This window comes from Asterias amurensis, chromosome 10 (genome assembly GCF_032118995.1).
Source record: "Asterias amurensis chromosome 10, ASM3211899v1".
Lineage (NCBI taxonomy): Eukaryota > Metazoa > Echinodermata > Asteroidea > Forcipulatida > Asteriidae > Asterias > Asterias amurensis.
Genome location: NC_092657.1, coordinates 20,172,828 through 20,200,183, shown reverse-complemented (window position 1 = coordinate 20,200,183; position 27,356 = coordinate 20,172,828). Strand labels below are relative to the sequence as shown.

Here is a 27,356-nt window from a genome sequence, read left to right as displayed (position 1 = left end):
TATTTGTGATTAGGTCTACTCTCTTTTGCACATGACATAATGCGACCAATGAAGGACCAGTTTGCAGCAAGCGGTTTCTTTTCAATAACCCTACTTGGACATTTTGCTTTCAAGGGTGTAATCATAAAAAATGTAACGAAACGGGCTGTACATCTGAAAGATTAAAGGAACACGTTGCCTTGGATCGGTCGAGTTGGTCTTTGAAAAGCGGTCTGTAACCGTTTGTTATAAAGTGCATATGGTTAGAAAGATGTTGTAAAAGTATTATATAATGATCTACATAAATATGCCTCGAAATTGCGTGGTTTTCTTTTTACCTCGTCGACTAAAACGGTCGGTCGTTTATGGGAGTCAAATTTTTGACTCCCATAAATGGCCGACCGTGTTAGTTAGCGACATAAAAGGAAAACCGTGCAATTTTGAGTGATACTTGTGTGGATCATTATATTCTACTTTTAAAACATCTTTCTAACCATATGCATTTCATAAAAAACGGTTTCAAACGCTTTTTATAGACCAACTCGTCTGATCCAAGGCAACGTGTTCCAACGTGTTCCAAGGCAAAGTTGTTATAAAAATCACTGCTTGATTTTGCCTAAACTGTCTTCCGAATAAACTCGTCAAAACCTTCCATGAATCTGATACCTTCATATCACTTTGTTATCATATTGTACACAAATACACCTCAACAATAAACCTTCACAACCAATGTAACACAATCAATGTAATGAGTCAATCTTGCGGCCAAAAACATTCTATTAATGGGTGCGTTCCTTTAGCTCACCTGGGTTGACCCGGTATGCCCCCCTGTCTGTCGAGCGGTTAAGAGCTCTGAATTCAAGCTCTGCTGATTCTGTTCAAAAGAGTGTGAGTTCGAATCGTGGTTGTAACACTTGTGTCCCTGAGCAAGACACTTAACTATTATTGCTTCTCTCCACCCAGGGGTAAATGGGTACCTGTGAGGGCAGAGATGGTTCTTGTGATTGATTTAGCCGAGTAGAGCATTTGCTGCACAGGCTGTATACTCCCCAGGGAGCTGAGATGGTTTAAGGAGTGAATTAAGGCCCAGTGACCAGGGGTAATAATGTGAAGCGCTTTGAAACACCCGTAGGGCGTGAAAAAGCGCGTATAAAACTCAATATTATTAATATTATTATTTTTATTATCTTTGACGTCATTCCAAGGGCTCACCCGAGTCAGCCCCTGCTAGTAGTGGAGTGGGTCACCTTGGGCTGGCCCCAGGTGCACGTGGGAGCGAGTGTGGTCATTGGATTAGCTCTTGTTAGGGGCTCACCCGAGTGAGTATCGCAGGGTAGACCCAGAGAAGCTAAGCAAACGCACCCTTAGATACAGGTTTTGCATTGCAATTGAAAGCAATCACTGATTAAGACCTTATTGGTACTGATTTTACAAACAGATGGATCAGGGCTAAATTTCTGGTAAGCAGAAATAAGCAGAATACCAGTCACAAATAGCACATGTGACATGGTAGTTTGGCTGGTAACCCTGTTCTGGTCAGCATAATTTTGTTGTGCTAAGCAAGTTTTCGTGCTTATGAATCTGACCTTGTTCCCAGAGCGTGCGTTTCCCAAATACAGTAAATTAACAAGGACTGAAGGTTTTGATTCACAAGAGGGCTCCATTTTCCCAGGCTTGTTATTTTATGCTTGTGTTGGGATACACCAAGTGAGAACACTGGTCTTTGACAATTACCAAACGTGTACAGTGCTTTTAAATGAAAATGTTTTTGACTGCAAAATATTTCATTACAATGGTTGGTTTCACATAACATCAAAGAACTTTACTTAAAATGAGTAAATGGTTACTAAGCTACATAATGCTTCTACAAATAGTGACGCTAGTATTAAACCAGATTGATCAAGAACAAGAGTGCTGCCATTTTGTTAACCTTTGACCTTTAACCTTTCACCCTAGCTCCTTCAAAAATCTCAGCCTTGTTTGCTTGACTTTGAGTTGAGCAGTAGGTTCGCAATCCATGTTGTCCAGAAATAATAATTTTTGTTCAGTAAATCTCAGACTTTCAATTGGTTAAACATCTTTGGTTTAACATTAAAACAATAATTCAAACAAAACACTTCACATGTCTTTAGGCTGTTTCTGATTTTTTTTCTACCATCTTAAACACTTGTGCCACAGGCTGTCGTAAAGTACATGTACCACACCCTCCCCAATGAGTGCATAGGTTTTAACTGCTTGATGGCACTGGTACCACAGACTACCACAAAGTACGATACCTTCCAGACAATTGATTTCAAAGCGTGTACGTGCTACGCACGACTCTCAGCCAGTGATGGCTCTTCACGCGTACACATTCATCAAGAATGGCGGCCGATGACGCAAGTTGCAATTCGTCTTTTGTGCATTCCCTAATGTTTATTTTTAAAATATTTTACTGAATGTATAACATAAAATTTATAAGGCGCACAGTATCTGGAAGGTACCATTCAAAGGCACCGGAAGCTAGCAAGCAGACAAATTGAACAGATTAGTTTTGAAGTTGTGTTTGAAAGCTCGTCTGGCAAGGAATTCCAGAGACGCGGTGCGCAGCTAGAAAAGGCACGGTCTCGGTAGCTTGTTAGACGAGTTTTGGGAACATAGAGTATGTGTGATGATGACGACGATCTAAGGCCTGGTCTGACGTTACGTTGCTGAAGATGATCAGCAATGTAGCACGTGCTAAACCATAGAGGGCCTTAAAGGGAAGGTACACGTTTGGTAATTACTCAAAACAAATATTAACTTAAAAACTAACTAGGTAACAAGCATTGGAGAGCTGTTGATAGCAAAAAACATTGTGAGAAATGACTCCCTCTGAAGTAACGTAGTTTCTGAGAAAGAGGTAATTTCTCACTAAAATGATAAAAGACTTCTAGCTAGAAGTAGTTTATTCTTATCTGAAAGCATACAATTTCGTCCATCATTTTCTTGCAACTTCGATGACCAATTGAGCCCAAATTGTCACAGGCTTGTTATTTTATGGTTACGATGGAATACACCAAGTGAGAAGACTAGTCTTTGACAATTACCAAATTAATGTGTACCTTCCCTTTAAATGTGAGAAGCAACCTCTCTGCTTGTACACTAGATATAGCAGAAAACTCCAACACTTGTGTACTGTGGACTTAGTCTCCAGTCTTTTGTGGTGTGGTATTTTGTGCCATGGGCAAGTGGGGTAGGGTAGTACATCAATAGGAATAGGGTTCAATGAACAGCACTCCTGTCCCTACATTATCGCCTTGTACATTTTGGATAAAAAAGCTGACTGCGTAAAAAACAAAATTGAGAACTATCTGAGAGTACTATCCAACGCAATGAACATTTCTACTGGACAGGCCCTGGTTATCTTAGTGTGTTCAGTGGACAACTATTTAATGATATAATGGTACAAGAAGAGTATTAAATGTTAAAACAACCCTTTCATTCAGAATCCAACATGGCCCAATTTCATGGCTCTGCTTACCGCCGAATTCTGCGCTTACGATCGCGATTCCCCGCTTACGTGCAAGCGCCGAATTTCTGCGCTAGCCTTGTAAGCGTAGAATGCCTAGTAATGTGAAGTACGCACGCGCAGAAGCCAAAATTCGTCGCTAACCTGTGAAATTTGCTTGCTGTAAGCACTGAATTCCCTGCTACCGCAAGCGCCGATTCTGTGCTTACGGTAAGCAGAGCCATGAAATTGGGCCCTGGTTGTTTGTCATTTGATGTGACTGGTATCCTGCTTGTCAGCTAAGCAGCAAACTATGAAACAGAATTGTCTGAAATTGGACCAAAAGCAGAGTGACAAACGTGCTGTTGGATTAAAATAGATTTAGTCAGGTTCCTTCTTAAAGGAACGTTAAAGAAACAAAAATCATAAAGATCACAGATTTACATAAAACTTTTATGGTCTAATGATGATAATAGTAGAAAACACCACTTGAAATATTTCTGTCTGAATTTTCATATTTGATGAGAAATAAATAATCAAATTTCACGTTTGGAGTTTATCCCTCAGTGAGCATTTTTCCAAAACCTACACGTAGGTTGGCTAAAACGTTTGCTGTGACGTTGCAGTAGAAAGGTTCATTTATTATGGTCGAAACTAAGAAGGTAGGATATTGATAAAAATCATCGACATTGCTATCACGACTAACAATACTGGAATGAATAATTTGTAAACGTAACCTCCTGTCCGTGCAAAGATGTTAATTGCCTGGTTAGTACCCTGTTCATTTGTTAAAATACGGACCTGGTGACAGATGTGCACCAGTCTTACTTTAGGTGATGCTTTAGAAAATGTTTCATGCAATGTGGGAAATGCTTACTTGTCCATAGGATGTGTACAACTATAACATTCGGTGAACTTTGAACTCCTCAAGTCAGAAAATCTGGGGAATTTTAGTTCTTTTTTTAAACAAAAGCAATCATAAACCTACAAAATGTAAAGAATTTGGTCCATCTTTTTTTTAAGTACCAAAGTGCATTTTCTTTGAGTTGCTGAAAATATCAATGCTTTGTTCGTTTGTTATAATATGAATAACAAATGCACCTAGCTTATTTTATGTACTTTAAAATGAGGCAACATTTAGTTAGGATTTCAGAGTTTGAAAGTTGAATTATCATATAATAAAGTATTGGGGATAACACCATGACCTTGGTGTAACACTAAGAGTGTAAATGTACCTCTGCAGTAATCACTAACAATCGAACAGGGGTCGATTTCACAAAGGTAGTCCTATTAAAGCCATCATACACTTTCGGAACAGAAAAACATATTTTTTTTTACAGATTTACAAATAACTTACAGGGTTTTCAGAAGGTAATGTTGAAAGACTTCTCTTGAAATATTATTCCATGAAATGCTTTACTTTTCGAGAAAACATTAAAACAATTATCAATTCTCGTTTTCGAGAATTACGGATTTATTTTAAACACATGTCATGACATGGCGAAAGCGTGCGGAAACAAGGGTGGGTTTTCCCCGTTATTTCCTCCCGACTCGGATTGACCGATTGAGCCTAAATTTTCACAGGTTTGTTATTTTTTATATCAGTTGTGATACACGAAGTGTGGGCCTTTGGACAATACTGTTTACCGAAAGTGTATAATGGCTTTAACTATGGACTAATCCTAGGAGTTATTCAACACTAAAGGCTAGTCATAAGTTAGGATGAGTAACTCGTCCCAAATCACTATCAGACTAGTCTTAACTCATTGGTGAAATCCACCCAGGACTAAATTGTATTGTGTGAAATTTATTCTGCTAATTGCAAGCACCTCTCCTCAAACATTCAAAGAGCGCACTCCTTAAAATCCCAAGAGCGAAGAAATAAGGTTTTGAAATGCAGGTTTACTGACCCAATGGTATAGCATTACTAGACTCTTGCAAATAATCCAGTGAGTTTTCACAAGCAATCTCGTTACAAATTGTTCAGAAGGAATTCTATGGTACACTATTCCGTCTGGTTAAACCTCTTTGATATTAGTTGGTATAATTGTCTTCCAAACTATGGACAAGTAATGCTTAACTTGACTACAATCCTTAATCCTTAAACATCTAGGGGCCAGACATTCATACAAAGCTTGTAAATATATAATGCTAGCCAATCGGTATATATACACACACACACAATGAAACAATGCGAATGAATCAAAACTTGCAACATTCAAGAACTACACACTAACAAGCCACCTCATTTGCATATCTCAACAGACAGCCAATGAGAAGTCCTGTAAACAAGCCAACTCATTTGCATATCTCACCAAACAGCCAATGAGAAGTCCTGTAAACAAGCCACCTCATTTGCATATCTCACCAGACAGCCAATGAGAAGTCCTGTAAACAAGCCACCTCATTTGCATATCTCATCAGACAGCCAAAGAGAAGTCCCGTTAACAAGCCACCTCATTTGCATATTTCACCATACATCCAATGAGAAGTCCTGTAACAGGCCACCTCATTTGCATATCTGGTCAGACAGCCAATGAGAAGTCCTGTTGTATCAACGTCTAGCCAACCAATACACTTTTTTGTTTACCAAACAATGTCCTAATATAGCGAATCAGAGTTGGGCCAACGAGCCTGTAAAGCATACACAGCATCGGTGAGCAATCTACTTTCAAAATTCAAACAATCTGCATTTAAACCACAATCTTCCACTGCAATCATTTTATAGCTTCTCTTAAATTTACATGTACACAAAAAGCATGTAGAAGTTCACTACCAACATTTACCCTCCGGGTATTTTAGTCAATAACGTAAAACTTGAAACCACCCAGTCACACTTGCTATGTATCCAACAGGTCATTGACCCAACCCCTTACAAACTTTACGGCGTACTTCTTTTTTTTTCTTTTTTAAATTAACACAACTTTGCTGCTTTACCTTTTTTTTCTTAATAGCATTATCAATAGGAAATATACTCGACTATCCAACAAACCCATCAAAACCCTTCCCTTCTTGTTGTAGTTTGATTGATGTAAATGTCCACCACTAGTAAACTGCGCACAATTGCACGCATGACAGAGCGGGCTACAATACAGTACACTATGCCCCAATTTCATGGGCCTGGTAACTTTATTCTGGTGAGCATAATTTTGTTGTGCTGGGCTACTTTTGTGATGAAGTAACTTTATGGCATAGAGTCATTATGTACAAGAACTAGAGGGCGCATTGGCCTTTATACGCGACACGGCATGCGCTCAGACGGCCATTTTCTAAGTTGACAAAACAGGGATCGCACAGCGTGTGCATTGGCCTATATACGCGACCCGGTGTGGCGGTTTCAGTCTTCCGCCATGTTCATTTTTCGTGATGCGCGTAACATAATGTTACCCAAACAGCGTATGCTTGTTCGGCCATTTTGTAAGTTGACAAAACAGCATCGCGTAGCATTCGATAAACACAAACTCCAACCCAACGTGCGTTTCATTTTCAACGCGCGCACAGAATGGCGCGCACGTGTCTCCTTGCGGTCTCGTCGCGTTTGTGCAAGAAGCATCGCCAGTGCGCCCTCTAGTTCTTATAACTCTATGCCCTATTGGCACAGGCTCTGGTGGCCAATTCCCTACATGTTGTTCTTTGAGCAAGACACTTACCTAACATTGCTTCTCCTAACCTCTCTGAGGGCAGAGTAAGGTTCTTGTGATTGATTTAGCTTGATACATTTCAATTTTGGCAGCACAGGCTGCTTTCTCTGTTGACTGGCCTAAACCATCATCGACCAGACAGTGTTCGGGAAAACTTAGTCAAACGATGATTTACAATTCTGATTGCGCAAGCTTGACCTTATCTATGGACAGATACATCTTATCAGGCTACAACAAGAAGGTCAAGGTCCATCTGGTTACTCTAAAGAACTAGGAAACTTATCCACTTATATTTTTTCATTAACTTTTTGTTTAAATAGGGTCGATATCGAAAGTGTACAACACGAAGGGGAACTATGATATATATGATGGACTTTCAATCTAAAGTTGGGCCTTAACTCCTAAAGATGTCAATTTGACTCGTACATTTCAATGACTTTAAAGTGTGTAATGGTGAAGAACTGGTAAAGAACTGGTGTCAGATATGAACGTTTATAAAAATCATGTTATTCCATTGTTACATCAAAAACAAAAGTGAAAGGCGTTGGAACAAAAAATATTTTTAAACTTATGGCGTCTGATTCTTGGCAAAATGATTCTTTGTTGAAAGTTGTACATTGTATCGACTGACAGTGAATGTGAAACTTACATCAAAACTTTCAGCTGTTTCTTGAAACGAAAGAATGGGGACTAGCTTATTTCAAGCCTTACCTTTGAATGTCGTAGTGACTACGAGAGGGTGGATCCATCTACTTAGAATGTTTACTTCTTTGTGCTCCCACATTCAAAAAAGGCAATATTTGCTTCTTATAAATGTAGCTTCCATTTGGAGCGCCCACCCTCTGAACTTCTGAAGCAAAACAGTTTTTGAGAAAGAGGTAATTTCTCAGTCAAAATATCAGGCCTGAAGCCTTTTCAAGGCATCTGAAAGCACACAAATTTGTGCAGCAAAGGGTGATTTTTGTTTCGTTATTCGCTTGAAACTTAGTACCCATTTGAGTCTAAATTTTCCCAAGTTTGTTATTTAAATACCGTCATACATGTTTGTTTGGATACACCAAGTGAGAATACATGGGCTGGTATGGCTTACCCTCCGAGGACAGTTTTCAATAGGGACAATAGTCCTCACTAGTCGGTTCTTTGTTTTTATGGGTCCTCACTAGTCATTTGTGTACAAAACCAATAGGGATTGCTTCAATACAGGAACAACAGAAAGTACAATAAGTGTCCTCTAATGTAATGGTAAAACATGACTGTGGGTTTACGGTTTGTATGGCCTACCCTCCGAGGACATTTTTCAATAAGGACAATAGGTCCTCACTAGTCGGTTCTCTGTTTTCATGTGTCCTCACTAGTCATTTGTGTACAAAACCAATAGGGATGGCTTCAATACAGAAACAACAGAAAGTACAATAGGTGTCCTCTAATGTAATGGTCAAACACGACTGTGGGTTTACGGTTTGAATGGCCTACCCTTCGAGGACATTTTTCAATAAGGACAATAGGTCCTCACTAGTCGGTTCTCTGTTTTCATGGGTCCTCACTAGTCATTTATGTACAAAATCAACAGGGATTGCTTCAAAACAGGAATAACAGAAAGTACAATAGGTGTCCTCTAATGTAATGGTCAAACATGACTGTGGGTTTACGGTTTGTATGGCTTACCCTTCGAGGACATTTTTTAATAGGGACAATAGGTCCTCACTAGTCGGTTCTTTTTTTTGGGGGGTCCTCACTATAGTCATTTGTGTACAAAACCAATAGGGATTGCTTCAATACAGGAATAACAGAAAGTACAATATGTGTCCTCTAATGTAATGGTCAAACATGACTGTGGGTTTACGGTTTGTATGGCCTACCCTCCGAGGACATTTTTCAATAGGGACAATAGGTCCTCACTAGTCGGTTCTTTTTTTGGGGGGGTCCTCACTAGTCATTTGTGTACAAAACCTATAGGGATTGCTTCAATACAGGAACAACAGAAAGCACAATAGGTGTCCTCTAATGTAATGGTCAAACATGACTGTGGGTTTACGGTTTGTATGGCCTACCCTTCGAGGACATTTTTCAATAAGGACAATAGGTCCTCACTAGTCGGTTCTTTGTTTTCATGTGTCCTCACTAGTCTTTTGTGTACAAAACCAATAGGGATGGCTTCAATACAGGAACAGAAAGTACAATATGTGTCCTCTAATGTAATGGTCAAACATGACTGTGGGTTTACCGTTTGTATGGCCTACCCTTCGAGGACATTTTTCAATAGGGACAATAGGTCCTCACTAGTCGGTTCTTTTTTTTGGGGGGTCCTCACTATAGTCATTTATGTACAAAACCAATAGGGATTGCTTCAATACAGGAACAGAAAGTACAACAGGTGTCCTCTAACGTAATGGTCAAACACGACTGTATTTACTGGTCTTGGAAAATTACCACAGGTGTCCAGTGCTTTGAATGTAGATGGTGCCCTACTTTAAAAAAAGTTGCTCAGCAGTATTAGCAGCAACGCAATGTAAACTTCAAAGAAACAGCTGAAAGTACCTTGCCATAATATTTGTGGTCGATTTTACAGACCAGCACTTTCTGTTATTCTCTCGTCGAGTTTGAATTAAATATCACACTTTGTGAAAAGGTGTAGATGTACAGTGTGTGTGAGTGTTGGACGATAACTTTTTTTTATCACAGCACCAATAACACAGAATAGTTCACATTCATTAATTGAAAGTTCATAGAAAATTTTGTTATATTTCATCATAAACTATATTCAGAATTTACAGAGAGTGTGAAATAGTGATTCAGTTTGGTATTCATTTCAGGATAGATGGGTGAATACAAGGGCCTTTTCAAATCCACGGTTCCGGCTCCAGATTCGGCTCAGGGTACCCTGGCCCCGCGGTTGTTTTGACAAGTATTGCCCGTGCTTTGCGTACGCGCGCAGGGCTTCAGACGAAGAGAACGGAGCCTGAAGCCAAATCCAAAGCCAGAGCCGTGGTTTCAAAACCATAGACATGGCATGGGATGGGCGGTTCCGACTTCAGATTCGCCTCAGGCTAGCTTGGCCCCGCCGTTGTTTTGACAATTATTGCCCGTGCTTTGCGTACGCGTGCAGGGCTTCAGACGAAGAGAACGGAGCCTGAAGCCAAATCCAAAGCCAGAGCCGTGGTTTCAAAACCATAGACATGGCATGGGATGGGCGGTTCCGACTTCAGATTCGCCTCAGGCTAGCTTGGATCCGCCGTTGTTTTGACAATTATTGCCCGTGCTTTATGTACGCGTGCAGGGCTTTAGACGAGAGGACAGAGCCTGAAGCCAAATCCAAAGCCAATGCCGTGGTTTCAAAACCATAGACATGGCATGGGATGGGCGGTTCCGACTTCAGATTCGCCTCAGGCTAGCTTGGCCCCGCAGTTGTTTGTGACAATTACTGCCCGTGCTTTGCGTACGTGTGCAGGGCTTCAGACGAGAGGACGGACCCTAAAGCCAAATCCAAAGCCAGAGCCGTGGTTTCAAAACAATAGCCATGGCATGGGATGGGCGGTTCCGACTTCAGATTCGCCTCAGGCTAGCTTGGCCCCGCCGTTGTTTTGACAATTATTGCCCGTGCTTTGCGTACGCGTGCAGGGCTTCAGACGAGAGGATGGAGCCTGAAGCCGAATCCAAAGCCAAAGCCATGGTTTCTAAAAGGCCCACAGAAGATCACGAGCTGTGACAACTTGAAACAGTTGCATTGTAACTATGGAAGGGTTACCACTCACTGACAAGTACCAGTCATCAACTTCAAAGTTCAAAGTTTATGCAATACTTCCACTGCATTTGATCATTTTAAACACCAGTCTTATTCCCAAAATGTATTTGAAACTGAGCTTATGAAGTACATAAATACATTTGAAATACGATGCCATGTTACATTTTGGCTTACAACGTAGACTTTTTAGGAATCTGTCGCGGTACTTCTACATGTACGGTACTTCACTGGTAGCCTATTTCTGCTACAAACTATACATAGTTTGCCCATCTCGCCACCATTTTCACAAAGAGAGGGTAATGCAAAAATTTTGTAATTTCTGTTTGAAAGCCTACGCACTAAAAAGATGGTAATGGTATAAAGCATCCTGCAAAATTGTCATATAAAAAGCCTCAATTGATCAAACAACAATACAAATTTTGAAATAGAGAAATGGTTCATGCATGGAACGTTTCTCAAACTTCTGAGGGTTGTGTCTGTTCGTGAATGCTGCAGCAAGAGATGCAGTTGGTACCTGCCATCACCTCACTTAACGCGGATGGTTCCGACATTTGTGTGAAGATATGGTGACAGTTTGTTTTAACATTTTCTTAGTAAGTAGACACTGTATTCAGCTAAATTTTTAACATAATATTTTTATTGTATCTTTTCTTTTCTAGTTTTTGCCTATAAATCAGCATTAGTTTGGCAAAAAATATGGCGACCTAAACCTTGCCATACCTTAAAACTCTACAGGATGACTTCACGAATTAAAAAGTGCAAATGATCTCAAATTAATGTCTTGACGCCCGATCAATTATATAATTTATCAGAGTTTATGATTCAAGTGAGATTTGCTTTTCAAAGGAAACAAAACTTGTTAAGATTTTGTTTTCCAGTGAAAAAAAAAAGTTAGTAGGTTTCTCTAATTGTTTTTTCCTTAAATTTGTCTGTATCTGCGTAATAATTTTAACCTCTGTGAAGCACCTCGGGACCCTGGGCGTTATGGGCGCTATATAAAAGCCGTTTATTATTATTATTATTAGGTCTCTCTTTGTGAAAACAGAGATACATTGTGCTTTTGGACATTCACTCAAAATGACCATGAACAATTGTAGTGCAGTAACGTTACCAGTTGGTTGGCCTTAGTCAGTGGGGGTAACCCTTTAAACACACACACAAATAAAGCATGTGTTTATATACATGTTTGTACACGACCCATTTCGACGTTTCACCCGCCGCACACACATAAAATGCTTACCAAACTGCTACATCCTTGAAGATCCAGTGTTGCAGCTTGTTGTATCCTTCTTATAAGCGTTCCAGTTGGCTCACAGTTGTCCTTGATTCTGAACGGTGTTCGGTTTGAACTCCAACTAAGTATCTCCAGTATGCTGTAGAGTGATACCTTGCTGGGTTGATTACCAAACTAACTGCCAAATGCATGTATATCGTTATTCCAATCTTGCTAACACACCCCCATTAGCCTACTAATTACACCCTCAAAGCGTTTCGGCAGCTCGATCAAGGAACTGCCGAGCCAGGAACTGCGCAATCAACGAACTGCACAATCCAGTTTTCCGTGACGGTGTACACTCAGATCTCTGGATACCATAGACCAACCCCATGAACTAAAACATCATGTTTGCCGATATCCAACACTTCTAACATTACAACACTGTAGCAGCTCAATCTCCTGACCATGCAGCCGATAGACAGACCTCTCTGGTTCCCGGACTCCCCAGTCATAGACTGTCTCCCCTTCATAACCACAACACCCTAGAAAGATCTGTCTATAGCAGGCCCCAATGCCCATCAATTACTGCACAGTGCTATAGATACGCCTTTAGTTACCCACTCATTACGCCCATCATTAACTGCAGTCCTCAAGATACACCTACAGTTACCCACTCATTACGCCCATCATGTAATGCAATCCTACAGATACGCCTTATCCCAATCATTACGCCCATCATTTAACTGCACAGTCCTATAGACACGCCTATAGTTACCCACTCATTACGCCCATCATGTAATGCACAGTCCTACACATACGCCTTATCCCAGTCATTACGCCCATTATAGCAAATCTCTCCAAGCTCATACCCGAACGATACCCCCTTTCCCACTCCATTATATCGTTACACCCAGTCGACACCCATTAGGGTGTGGTGTACTTACAAGATGAACATAGCTGAATACAACAGCGGCAAGGTTTTACTCCTCGTCCCCTTCCCCCTCGATGTCGCCTTGATCCTGGTCGGGATCATCCTCTTCGGTCGGGGCGGCTCGTAGGTCCTTCATCTTGTCCACGTAATCGGTGAAGATGTCACGGAAACGAGACCATGACCGCTCGGGGATGGTGATGGATGTACGGTACTGATTGCGTGGCTGAGGACGTCAAATATGAATAATAATAGTAATATCGAAGTCTTATATAGCGCACGTAAACGATCTACCAAACGAGGTACTCAAGGCGATGAGTATACATGTATATATACAAACTTTCAGAAAGATAGGTATTTGCAGTGATTTATTTTGAGACCCAGTTATTTAGCACCTTACAAGGGTTTACAAGGTGCTATGGCGCATACAGCAGCCACAGCCAGGAACACCGGGGTGGACCCCTTCTCTTTACGATAAGTGCACTGGGTTCTTTTACATGCGTTACACAACACATGGGACCAACGGCTTTACGTCCCATCCGAAGTCCTGCTTAAGGACACGAGTGTCACGGCTTGGGATTCAAACCCAAACGCCGGCTGAAGAATAATAAATTAACATAATATGAAATCACTTGCAGTACCCGCTGCTAAATCATAAGATTTGAACTGCCTCTAGCCACCGGGCAATCTCAGTGGTTCATAGGTGATATGACACTGCTCTAGAATTGCAAAGGTTCTGGGTTCGGATCCCATCCGAGTAATAATTATGCCTTTTTTTTCACATAATTTGGGTAAGTTCTGAGTGTACAGTGCTGACACACATCACTGTATTGACCCTTGCACCCGCGTCCCACGCGGCGACTGGTGCCACGCTCATCATGTTGGTGGGCAAGTTAGGTTTACGTTAACGTCGCGTCGTCAAAAATGCCCACTTCACTGCATAACGCACAGCATACTCTATGCATAGAGTTATAAACGCACAATAAAATTGCCCACCAGTATGGCGTATTCAAAATTTTTCTGATGATGACGTCAGGTGAAATTGGTCAATATGGGTAAATCCGAAGTGAATATAAGAATAATAATAGTGGCTTCTTAAATAGTGTTCATTTATGGGTCAAAGGTTTCAGGATGATCGGGGGCGGTGAGGAGGATTGAGCCTCGATCCTCAACCATTGAAACGTCCCGTATGATCAGCGTCTCAAACACCCTCTCTTAATGCAAACTCCTACTGCCTGGCTTCACGTGCCGATCCCTGTTGCAAACGAGGGCAGAGGGCGTGTGAAGGTGAGTTTTCTGAGCAGGCCAAATATTAATAGTAATTATAATAATAGTGGCTTCCTAAATAGCGCTCATATCCGTCACTCAGTGACGCTCGTGGCACTGTAACTATCCTGTTGTTCCTGGTTTGGTCGGCAGAGCAACTTGTAAACCATAACATGCTTTTAAAAAGTAATATGTCTCATGATTCATAACATAGCTCCCCATACCTTACCGAAGAAAACAACTTAGCCAAACTTTGATACACCACTTGGGGTTAGAGAAAGCGCTACATAAGAACTTAGTACTTTTATATGGAAAATGTGAGTCGTTTGAGGATAATAAAGTGTACCAGAGTGAGATCTTACCCAGTCCTTCTGATTTGAAAATCACTGGCGTGTGGGAAAAAAGCACTCCTTAATTTTCCCGAGGGGTGTGATTTCCAGAATTCAGAAATTGCGAACGCGTAACCGTAATTAATTTTACGACGTTAGTTTATTGTACAAATTATGTAGAATGATTACGTCAAAACTGAATGACAAGGGAGGCATGCGTTTTCAGGGATTCAGGCGTGTGATTATTCGCACTCCTGGGAAAGGTTTTAGGCGAGCCATGGCACGCCTCAAATCAGAAGGACTGCTTACCTGTACTTCACTAACGCGCATGAAGATACCTCTGTAGTTGTTGCCGATATCAAAGTAGAAGTTCTTGTTTTCGACTCTAATAAAACGGTTCTCTGGCAGCTCTGGTTGGCCTTCAGCTATTAGATTGACAAATAAACACGTTGGTTTGAGGAATTCATGGTTTCTGGTAACACCATGTGAGCATCTACTTTCTGGGTAGATTATATTTATTTGAGAACCTGTCTGGCTTTATTCAACAACTGGGAAAAGGGAAACTTCAACACTACTGCAGAATAGACTTTTTGATTCAGAAAGTTCTTTAAAATTGTTTCCGTCTCAGTTTTAGCATGTAGGCCTAATAAAACGTATTAACTAGATGTTCTCAACAGTTCTGTAAAATTACAGAACTGAGAAAATACGGTTAGCACGTTTTATTAGGCCAACATGTTAAAACTGAGACGGAAATAATTTGTGTAACATTGTTTTACTCATTTCTCAAAAACTAAAGCACCTCTGCAAGTAATATTTTAAGGGAAGCTTTCTACTATCATTTTCTTCAAACTTTGTAAGTTTGATGTAAATCTGTGGACTCTGTGTAACAAAGAGTACCTCAAACCCTTTACCCAGGTGTATAAATGTGAATCTGAGAGATAGTAGCCTATGTCTTGACTCACCTGCTCCGTTCTCCGTACCAAACTCATCTAAGAGTTCTGTGAGTGCATTTTTGAATTCCACTAATCCTTGGGCAGGGAGGGCGATCTGAGTACGCCGCGCTCTGTTTATTGTCTGGGAAACCTGTAAGTTATAACAACAACAACAAAACGACTTGGTCCAAATTCACAGAACAAAATTTTTTTTACTGGACCAGGTGTTCATAACGACAAGAATCAAATTCATACAGAAATCTAAAAACGTAGTTTACAATTGCTTTTATTTGAAATTGAGTTAAAGGTACAAGTTGCCTTGGATCGGTCGAGTTGGTCTTTGAAAAGTGTTTGTAAGCGTTTGTTATAAAATGCATATGGATATAAAGATCTTTTAAAAGTAGAATAGTTCGCAGAGTAAAAGGAAAACCACGCAATTTCGAGGCAAATATGTGTGGATCATTGTATTCTACTTTTAAAAGATCTTTCTATCTATCAATACGCATTTTATAACAAACGGTTACTACGCTTTTTATAGACCAACACGTCCAGATTTTCACAGGTTTGTTATTTTATGCATGTTGAGATAAACCAAGTGAGAAGACTGATCTTTGACAACTACCAATAGTATACAAATATTGAGTGGCTCAGAGTGGAATGGGAGGAATATTATCGCAAGGTATAATTTGGACTGTTCCATTTCACGAGGCAAAGCCGAGGGAAATGGAACAGTCCAAATTTTACTGAGCGATAATATTCCTTCCATTCCACAAGTTAGAGCCACTCAATATTTGTTTTATATAACTGACATATAGATCCTTCTCATTTGATGTATTTTAAAAGGAAAACATTATGAAAAATCACACAAATTACTGACAACCAAAAATCATATAGCGCCACGTAGCGGCAACAATGCACAAATCGGATGACAACCTTTTGCACAGGTGCTTCTTTGTTTTTAGCAGCGGCGTGGCCGGGCGCTGCACTGCTCAAAAACATTGTGAACAAGGATGATCCTAACTGTTGAATGGGAAATGCTATTCCCCATGGGCGAATATGTCTTTTTGATCGCCGGTGCAGATGGGAGTAATAGTGAATGTCACGTGAAGTAAGTTCCACCAATCAAATGACAAGGATCTGTATGTCAGTTATATAATGTTTACTGTCTTTAAGTCCTAAACAATCACTTTCGCCCGCCACTTATTTCACTTGCACTTAGAGATACTGTTAGACTTCAAAGTCCCAACTTACCTTTAAAAATCTTCCCCTAGCATTTTCTTTCAGATCAAGGTAGTAGCGTCTGTTTTCATTGATGATGACTTCACTCTTGAGTCTACCGTCCTCTGGGGGGTTGTCCGGGTTGGGAGGACCGAGCTGGGCGTAGTGCTCGCTAAACTCTGTCATGTGATCACGTAAGGTGGCAGCTGCGGACATGGCAAGGGTTAACCTGCTCTTACTGCCACTCGCTCCAACCTAGAACAACAACACAACAAAAACATTGTTAAGCCCAGTCACAGTCTCCTGAAGATGACTGGAGCAAGTAAGTCGAAACGTTGAGACCAATTTAAGAACTCACTCCGCGGTAGTGCAGTTAATATCAATCCTAATATAAGCTAAAGTAGTAGTCCCAGCCAATTTTCTATACAGTACCTTCCGCCCAAGCAGTAGTTAAAAAGCAGGATAGTTCTTTTCAGAACTGAGAAGTCTCCCGAACAATCTGGTAATCCACTCCGTGGTGGTAGAATATTGACCCAATTCACCTGATGTCATCATCAGAATAATCTTGGATGCGCCATTTGGTGGGCAATGTCACTGTGCCTTATTCAGTGAAGTGCGCATTTTAGGCGACGCGGCGTTTACACGTGAAAATGAAAATGTTAAACCACCAAGAAGTTCATACTGTACCTCAGCGATCTTGACAAACTTCCCTCGTCTGTTTTGTTTGACATCTATGTAGTATCTCTTTGACTGTACACTAAGAGTCTTCGTAGCCAGCTCCTGGACCCCTGTAAAGATAAAAAGAAACAATAATAAAATATGTGATGTAGTTTTCACACAATCATACATGTGTAAAAACCTCCAACTGTTTACCCTCCTTTGTTCAAAGCTTTGTCACGACTGCTCGGACACATTTGGCTGGCTTTTTGCAAAGACATCAGAGGGCACATCCCGTTTAAAAAAGAACTGATCACATCCCGTTAAAGGAACACGTTGCCTTGGATCCGACGAGTTGGTCTATGAAAAGCGTATGAAATCGTTTGTTATGAAATGCATAGGTTAGAAAGATGTTTTAAATGTAGAATATAATGATCCACACAAGTATCACTCAAAATTACACGGTTTTCATTTTACGTCGCGAACTAACACGGTCGACCATTTATGGGAGTCAAATTTTTGACCCCCATAAATGGCCGACCGTGTTTGTCGACAGGGTAAAACGAAAACGGCGCAATTTTGAGGCATATTTGTGTAGATCATCGTATTCTACTTTTACAACATCTTTCTAACCATACCGATTGTATAACAAACGGTTACATAGCGCTTTTCAAAGACCAACTCGACCGATCCAAGGCAACGTGTTCCTTTAAGGTGATCCCTCTCATGCTGCATTCCAGATTGTATTGTAAACTTGGGTATGATCCCTGGCAAACTAGCAGCTATAGAGCAAGTTCGAGTGGACACATTTAGTCAATCCGTAGTTGACCAGCAACGTGCGCAGTGACGCATTCACTCAAACGACTCATTTGGAAGTCTAGTCAACCTTCCCGCCTTTTCGCTATAGTGTCACTGGTTCCCCTCAGCGCTTTACACATATTAGAATGGAACATGCTGTTGGGACCAGTGAAGAAACCATGGGCTTGAGGCTAGTTCCATATGGTCTACCACAGTTGTCAACCAATAGTCGACCAGCCTGGGTTCGAGTGTAAATGGTCAACCTTAAAATAGTTAACCATTGAGCAGACTCAACTTTGCTCTAAGTTTGAACAGCTTCTGACTGGCACCCCTGAACGAACAGTGACTGCCAACAAAAGCTACACATGTGTGTAGCTCACATAGAGTTAATATAAGAACTAGAGAGCGCACTTGCCTTCATGTATATACGCGCCCCGACATGCGCCCAGGCGGCCATTTTCTAAGTTGACAAAACTGGCATCTCACAGCGTGTGTTTGTGCGGCCATTTTGTAAGTTGAACAAACAGCATCGCGTGAGCGTTCAATAACAAAAAACTCAAACGTGTATTTCATATTCAACGCGCGTGCAGAATGACGCGCTTGTCATCTTGCAGTCCCGTGGCGTTTGTGCACGAAGCATAACTCCTGCGCCCTCTAGTTCTTATATATAACTCAATGGTAGCTCAGCAGTGAGCACCAGTACATTTCCTATGGTAGCAAGTAGCTTTGCCCCGCTCTAATAAACACATACCCTTCCTTAAAAGAAAAAAATATATATAATTGAAAAAGATAAACAAAATCTGAAAACGCAGATACAGTACGATGTACATATTTTTGTTCTAAATAAAAAATACTTTATAGTTGTTCAGCTATTCCTGTCATGTTGTACTGTCCACACATTGCCCGCGTATACAACAATTTTGTAAACAAGCACTAAACGTTGTAAATACATTAAGTACAAATGTACAGTGTACAAATGATAAGATTCAATTCACAATCCTAATACTTGCTGGTTTTTGCTAAACAACATTAAATATTGCTGCCAATAACAACTTACCTTTTTGTAGAGAAAAAGCCTTTTAACTCTGCACCAGCCATAATAATTTGCAATACTGGACGCCGCCATATTGACATAAATTGATGGGCAGTGGTTAAATTTAGAACATGTAGATGGTGATTTTTATTTGAAAAAAAAACTAGATAAAATCATATCTCAGTCAACGTCTGGTGAAATATTAAATAAAACTATCCTGGATTGAATGAATGGCTGCTTATTGCACCGCAGCACAGCATCTTGTTAAATATTATTTGGCGCTATATTAAAGGAGTAAATCTCATAATTTAAAGGCACTGGACACTATTGTAAACCACTGCTACAGTATGTATAACATAAAAAAATAACGATCAATGAAGAGCTGGTGATAGTTTAAAACATTTTGAGAACAGCTCCCTCTGAAGTAGCGTAGTTTTTCGAGAAAGAAGTAGTTTTCCCAAAAGATATTTGAATTTGATTTCGAGACCTAAGAATTTGATTTTGAGGTCCCGAAATCAAGCATCTGAAAGCACATAACTTCGTGATACAAGGGTGTTTTTTTTCTTCAATTATTATCTCGTAACTTTGACGACCAATTGAGCTCAAGTTTTCACAGGTTTTTTATTTTGTGTAAATTAATTATGTTGAGATGCACCAAGTGAGAGACAGGTCTTTGACAATTACCAATAGTGTTCAGTGTCTTTAAAAGGACATGTTTGGTAATTGTCAAAGACTAGTCTTCTCACTTGGTGTATCCCAACATTTAAGCATAAAATAACAAGCCTGTGAAAATTTGGGCTCAATGGGTCATCGAAGATGTAAGAAAATGATGAAAGAAAAAGCACTTTTGTTGGACGAATTTGTGTGCTTTCAGAATAAAACACTTCTAGCTAAAAGTCTTTTATTATTTTAGTGAGAAATTACCTCTTTCTCAAAAATTATATAATAATAATAATAATAATACACGGTTTTTATATAGCGCTTTTTCACGGGGTGTCTCAAAGCGCTTCCGACATTATTACCCCTGGTCACTGGGCCTTAAATCATTCCGTAAACCATCTCAGCTCCCTGGGGAGTATACAACCTGTGCGACAATTATATGCGCTACATGGCTAAACTAATCACAAGAACCATCTCTGCCCTCACAGGTACCCATTTAGCCCTGGGTGGAGAGAAGCAATTATAGTTAAGTGTCTTGCCCAGGGACACAAGTGTCACAACCGGGATTCGAACCCACACTCTGCTGAACAGAAGCATCAGAGCTTGAGTTCGGTGCTCTTATCCACTCGGCCACAACACCCCTATTACTTTAGAGGGAGTCATTTCCCACAATGTTTTTTACTACCAAGAGCTCTCCAATGCTCATTACCATGTTTTGAGTAATTACCAAATGTGTACCTTCCTAATAAGCTCCTTGAGCATCACTGAGTAGGCCTGGGCGAATTATTCGAATATCCGGTTAATGGCGAATAGGTTTTCCTATCCGTAACCGCGAATGCCTTTTTTTTCTTAACCGGATATCCGCATCTTAGGGCGCGAATAGCTATTTATAAACCGGATAGTTCTGTAATTACAACCAAGTAACCGGATATTCTTTAATATCCGAATATCCGCGGACGTCGGGCGACAACTGACATGAATGTTTTGTCTGAATCCTAATGAAACTTCTATTAAGACAGCATAAAACAGCATAAATTAAGTATTTAACTATGCTCACCTCCGTGAAGAGTCAAAACAATGACATTTCTGACGTAATTTGTTCAAAGATTACAAAAGTTTTCCTTCACGTAGAGTCATCCACGATCAAAAGAAAAAGCAAATCGCCATCTTTAAATTAGATCCGGTCATTTTTATGAATGAACCGAGTGACACTGTCTAAAACTAATATCAATCCGCCCAGAAGATCTCATTCACAAACGAACAGCGCCCTCTAGCGACAAAAAAAAAATTTTTTGTTAATATTTTTTTTTTTTTTTTTTTTTTATAGCGCCCTCTAGCGGCGAAAAAAACTATTCGAATGTCCGGTTAATTGGCCAGCGGTATCCGAATAACAAAATTTCACTATTCGCCCAGCACTATCACTGAGTGACGGATACATACATGTACTGTATGTCATGTATGTGCTCTAAAAGAAGCCACTAACAGACCTCCACATTGGGATGCGTGCACCTTGTTCAAACTCTGTTTTAGTTCGCATCTTTAAAAATAAGGTTTTGTTATTGTGATCACTACTGTCTGACTGTCTTATCATAATGTATGAGTGAACAACACCTCCCTGAACTACACGTTCAATAATGAAAAACCCCAGACAGAGAAAGGTCAACAAACTATATTGGGACAGGCTATTGCATGACCTGAGATTCAACTCTGCTATTATTATTATTATGCAGGGACTGTCAGCGTGCTGTTGACCGCTACCTGACCGCCATTCACACTGATGTGATGGTCACAGAAAAGCCTGCATTAAACATGTTAAACAAGAAGAGTGTTATGGTGACGATGTGTTTTTTTATTTATGATAATGTTAACAGTGGTTGTACAGAGTGTATAAAATAATAATGTCAAGGTTTTGATAAATTTAACTGTTTTTATAAATGTTTAATATTAATATTTGTATCAGTCCTGTCATTGGCGCTTGCGTTGTTGAATGTTGTATAAAATAAAATAAAAAAAAATAAAAAATATTTCACATTCCAATTAATTGTTACTTGTTATAAATGTCGTTATAAATACATTATCCAAAAAATATATTGTAAGGAGAGTGTTATGGTAACGAAGTGTTCTTTTCTTTGATTGTTAACAGTGGTTGTATTTTATGTAATTAAAGAATATCAAGGTTTTGTACAAATATTTCTAGTGCATTTATTTGTTACTTGTTATAAATTCCACAAAAAATATTGCAAGGAGAGTTACGGTGACGAAGTGTTCTTTTTTATGATGTTTATAGTTGTGAAGATTTTGTACGATATCTCAGCTTTCAATTATTTGTTACTGACTATGAACTCCACAAAATATAATGTAAGGAGAGTGTTACGGGAAGTGACAAGGTGTTCATTTTTATGATACATTATCAATATTTCAGCTTTCGATTATAAATGCCACAATTACTAGTGTTTCTTTTTCGGGAACTATGGGGCATTCTGGAGTTTGGCCTTTAAGGCCATTGGACACTTTCCGTTAACAGTATTGTCCAAAGGCCCCAATTCGTGTATCACAACTTATATAAAATAGCAAACCTGTGAAAGTTTAGGCTCAATCGGTCATCGGAGTCGGGAGAAAATAACGGGCAAACCCACCCTTGTTTCCGCACGTTTCGCCATGTCATGACATGTGTTTACAATCCTTAATTCTCGATATCGAGAATTGATAATCGTTTTAATGTTCTCTCAACAAGTAAAGCATTTCATGGAATAATATGAAGTCTTTCACCATGGCATTACCTTCTGTAAACCCTGTAAGTTATTTGTAAATCTGTGAACTTTTACTTTTTTTCTGTTTTGAAAGTGTACAACGTCTTTAAATGGTGTTTATTTTTGGTTTAAAAAAAGGCCACCCAAAAAGGCCCCCAAAAATACCTGTGCAATTTTATCTTGATGGTTGTTTTGTAAACAAAAATGCCTTATGTAATAAGGTTTGGTTTAAGAAGGTCTTGAAGACCCATCTTTTTTTAAACAATACCTCATATTTATAATCATAGATCTGGTTTTGTTTATTATTTATAATTATAGCCCAGTTGTACATGTAGGCCTACAGTGTATTGTTTTTAAAGACCCTCAGGGACACTATTGGTAATTGTAAAAGACCAGTCTTCTCACTTGGTGTATGTATGCAGTAAATAACAAAGTGGTGGTCGAAGTTGCAAGATAATAATGAAAGAAAAAAACATCATTGTCACACGAAGTTAGGTGCTTTCAGATGCTTGATTTTGGAAACCTCAAAATCAAAATCTGAGGTCTCGAAATCAAATTCGTGGAAAATTACTTCTTTCTCAAAATATATGTTACTTCAGAGGGAGCCGTTTCTCACAATGTGTTTATTGTTAACAATCAACAGCTCCCGTTCCTCGTTACCAAGTAAGGGTTTATGCTAATATTAGTATTTTGAGTAATAACCAGTGTCCACTGGACACTATTGGTAATTACTAAATTGGTAATTACTCAAAATGGTTGCAGCTCCTATTTGTACACTTACTCAGTACTTACTATTTATAACTTTATTTATTTACTTGTAACCAATATTCTGTATTTTTTTTTTTTTTACAAATGGAAATAAAACAAACAAACAAACAAAAATCAAAAAAATACTAAAAATCCCCCTTGATCATCAGATAAGCTTGGGCGATATCACGATATTATAAGTTATCACACAAGCGCGAGTGGAATACGGAAAAATATAGCGCTTCTGCGTCCCATATCCAACGAGGCCGAAGGTTTTTATCACCACTCCTTTCTGCCAATCTGATTGGAGGATTAGCGCGTACTTGAAGATAATATCGAATATCGCGATATTAATTTGGACACGATTTCGATATCGGATGGATTTGGTTTTAATCGAAATATCGATATATCGCGATATATCGCGATTTATCGCGATAACCGCGATAATTGCGATAAATCGATATATCGATTAAATATCGCGATGTATTTGCTAGCTGATACCCCATAGATTTGGAGTAAAACCAGAAGAATAGGTCATTAGAACACCTCTTATACTAGGACTGTCTCTTCTACAACTTTCACTTGGAGTTTTAAGACTGATGATGTCAAATTTCATTAATCGCGATTATATCGAATACCGCGATATATTGTCGGCGATATAGCGTGAATAAAATAAATCGATATCGCCCAAGCTTATCATCAGAAAGCAATCAAATTCTGAAGAAAAGTTCGCATCTTCTAAGATTGCCTGAGGGCAACTATTAGAAATGTGTCCCAATATCCAGGGAACGCATTTGTCCAGCAAGACAAAGTATTTAGATACACGTACATGTAGCAATCCTGGCTATGTGCACTCTGAATGCTAATGCTCTAAATTTGATTTTTGGGGTTGAACAAAGAATTGACTAGAGTGGGATTCGAACCAACGACCTCCGAATTAACGTGCCGGCGCTCTACCAACTGAGCTATCTAGCCCTATATTGGCGGTGTCCCTATTTTGTCAATATCTTTGTTCAGGGGTGCCAGTCAGAAGCCATACAACCGTTAACTGCCGTGTAGCCAGGGATCACACCCAAATTACGATACAACCTGGGAAGCGGCAGCTAGGGGATCACCTTAAGGGGATGCGACTTTTTGTTACAGATATCAATATAAACCACATTATATTGATAGCTCTAAATTTGAAGAGAAAATTTGTGATTTTTGAGTGACAAATTTTGACGGATAATGTAATGTTGTCATGGTTATTAGCATTCATTGCTATCTTATAATTTATGCCTTATTCTTATTCTTATTCTTTATTTGGCCATTAAACAATTATAAATACATTACAAGCAGACGATATGTCAAATATATTTATATATGTTGGGCCATTAGTGTTGTTTAACTGTGTTCTAGTGAAGTCGCTCATTCCCTCCCCCCCCCCCCCCCCAAGATAGTTGAAAGTGGTACACGCAATATGAAGATGTGTGTAGCAGCAAGTTCAGACTTGCTTTCTGTACACTGGGAACATTATAATTGTAATGCTGTAGTATGCTAACCGTGCTAGACCAAAGTGACTGCAATGAACTTGCACACTACATACATGTAAAACATACTATGTATTCCCCATATTAGACTGATTATGGCATTGTGAATACTACATCACAGGCCGATTTCACAAAACTTTACGCAACTGCGTAAAGTCCACTTGCGCAAAGTTTATGGCACAACTTACGCAATAAACGTTTTGCGTCAACTTTTGTGAAATCGACTGCTGGCCCGGAATTACAATTTTAGGTCAAGGCCACTTGGCCTTGGAGCGTGCCAAATTTTGGAGGGCATCAAGGCCAGTAGAAACAATACCAAGGCCAGCAACTTTAAAATAGAGAAGGCGTGAAGGCCACTTTATTAGTTAAAAATGTAAAACAACAATAGTGCATGATGATTGTTTTATTCTCTTTATAATTTATACAAAAAAATCAACCCGTCCTTGAACGAGTCATCATCAGCCTTTAACAATTAAAATTGTAAAATATTGGCCACAGGTTTCCCTGGTACCCAATGATACAGTTTTTATGATCGAACAAAATATTAATAAATCATATCTTACATGCATAATAAAGAAACCCCAAACGATATGAAACAAAGACAAGTTAAAAAAGTAAAACTTAATTGTATTATTGCAATGAAGAAGGCAAACTACTCATCCAAAAAATTTTTGCATTTGGTGGCATACATTGTGGCTCTCAAATTCCTCTCATACCCCCTTCAAGCTCTGCGTATGTATTTTGACAAATTCCTTCATAAACATTTTCCATGTTTTCATTTACCATGTTTGTCGTCCATTCACAAAAGGGCAATACCATAGAGTTACGGGCACTAACTCTATGGGCAACAATACTGACAACACCGCCCTCAATGGATTGCGCTAGACTGGTTCCTTGTGAAATCGGGACATCAGATATTATAACAATTTTACGGTCTGTTTTCACAGAAATTTACAACTTCCTTCAAAGGCGGTGGACACTATTGGTAATTGTCGAAGAACAGCCTTCACAGTTGGTGTATCTCAACGTATAAAAAAAAAAAAAAAAAAAATGTGAAAATTTTAGCTCAATCACTCATCGAAGTTGCGAGATAATAATGAAAGAAAAAAACACCAGACCTTCAGTTTTGAGGAGCGCGATCGCCCTCGCGCTCCTACCGCGCTCCTGGGGCTGTTTTCAGGTGCGCGATAGACAGCGCTCCTCCGCGATCGTTACGGTGTATTTGATTTATAACACAAAAGTAGATTTCACACCAGTCGTTGTTACTTTGTGTGCGACAATAAATAAAAGAAACATTGAACGCTAGAGGTCGCTTTGGAACGATGCACTAGCGTGATATTAAACGACCTCTATTGGTAAAATCTACGCGAACCAGCAGTAACCGCATTGAGACAAGACTCAACGTGTCACGTGGGAGTTTTAGCGCATTTCCAGGCGGCGCAAATGCGAGGGCGAAGCACATACCGTTGGCGTACAATCAACATCTGTTGTGCAATCCAATTAACAGATTGCTGGCTTTACGAACTCGCAGCCGGGTACATTACTACACGTACGTACGTACGTACACACACACACACGCTGCTGAATACAACGTCCATGCAATACTAGAACTACTACTAGGTCAACCATGGATCAACGACGTATTTTCTCATAAGAAAATGTGTATTTTCTAATGCTTTATATCAAATGTGAAAACATTTTAGAAAAAAGGAAACATTAAACATAAAACCTTAAAATCGTGCGGTATTTTGTCACACGGGAGTGGGATCTGGGTTGTTTTATTTAATTTTGTCTGTAAATTTTATTATATTTGTGTACGTCCGAGTCCGATCCGATCTGACCATTTTAGTAATCATTAACTGAGTATGCTATCAAACAAATTGAGCTCCTGGACAATCTAAGAAGAGTGATTTTTTAGGAGCTCAAATTGAGCTCCTGAGTATTCTCAGGGGAGCGATTAACAGAGCTCCTTCTATTTCTATAAACGAAGGTCTGAAACACCCTTGTCACACAAAGTTGTGTGCGTTTAGATGGTTGATTTCGAGACCTCAAATTCTAAATCTGAGGTCTCGAAATCAAATTCGTGGAAAATTACTTCTTTCTCCAAAACTATGGCACTTCAGAGGGAGTCGTTTCTCACAATGTTTTATACCATCAACCTCTCCCCATTACTCGTCACCAAGAAAGGTTTTATGCTAAAAATTATTTTGAGTAATTACCAATAGTGTCCACTGCCTTTAAATACAGAGTACCCTTTATACCACAAAGTGAAAACGACCTAATGTCCTTGCCCTTTCAAAAGCGAAGAAGCATTAGGCCTGTTGCACTACTGGGGGTGGGGGGGGGGGACACACACAATAACCATGACGCCAATGTAAACAAAGCAACATTACATGACAAACTACAATGCACCAGGGGTGGATTTCACAGAGAGTTAGGACTAGTCTTATCTCGAGTTAGGA

At 39.6% G+C, this 27,356-nt stretch overlaps 1 protein-coding gene across 2 annotated transcripts in view; it reads right to left on the bottom strand.

The window, feature by feature from the left end:
• Nucleotides 1–461: 461 nt before the first annotated feature.
• The window catches only part of LOC139942471 (transcriptional regulator protein Pur-beta-like), a 28,932-nt gene continuing 2,037 nt past the window's right edge, over nucleotides 462–27,356 (bottom strand). The window contains exons 2-7 of one of the 2 annotated variants that reach the window (XM_071939261.1): nucleotides 17,408–17,508; nucleotides 16,754–16,975; nucleotides 15,533–15,653; nucleotides 14,880–14,995; nucleotides 12,992–13,201; nucleotides 462–12,243 (exon numbers count right to left, since the gene is read on the bottom strand). In XM_071939261.1, coding sequence (XP_071795362.1) covers nucleotides 13,028–13,201; nucleotides 14,880–14,995; nucleotides 15,533–15,653; nucleotides 16,754–16,975; nucleotides 17,408–17,508 — 734 coding nt within the window. In that variant the 3' untranslated portion in view covers nucleotides 462–12,243; nucleotides 12,992–13,027. Of the gene's footprint in view, nucleotides 13,202–14,879; nucleotides 14,996–15,532; nucleotides 15,654–16,753; nucleotides 16,976–17,407; nucleotides 17,509–27,356 lie in introns of both variants that reach the window. The other variant, XM_071939260.1, reaches the window with a different exon arrangement.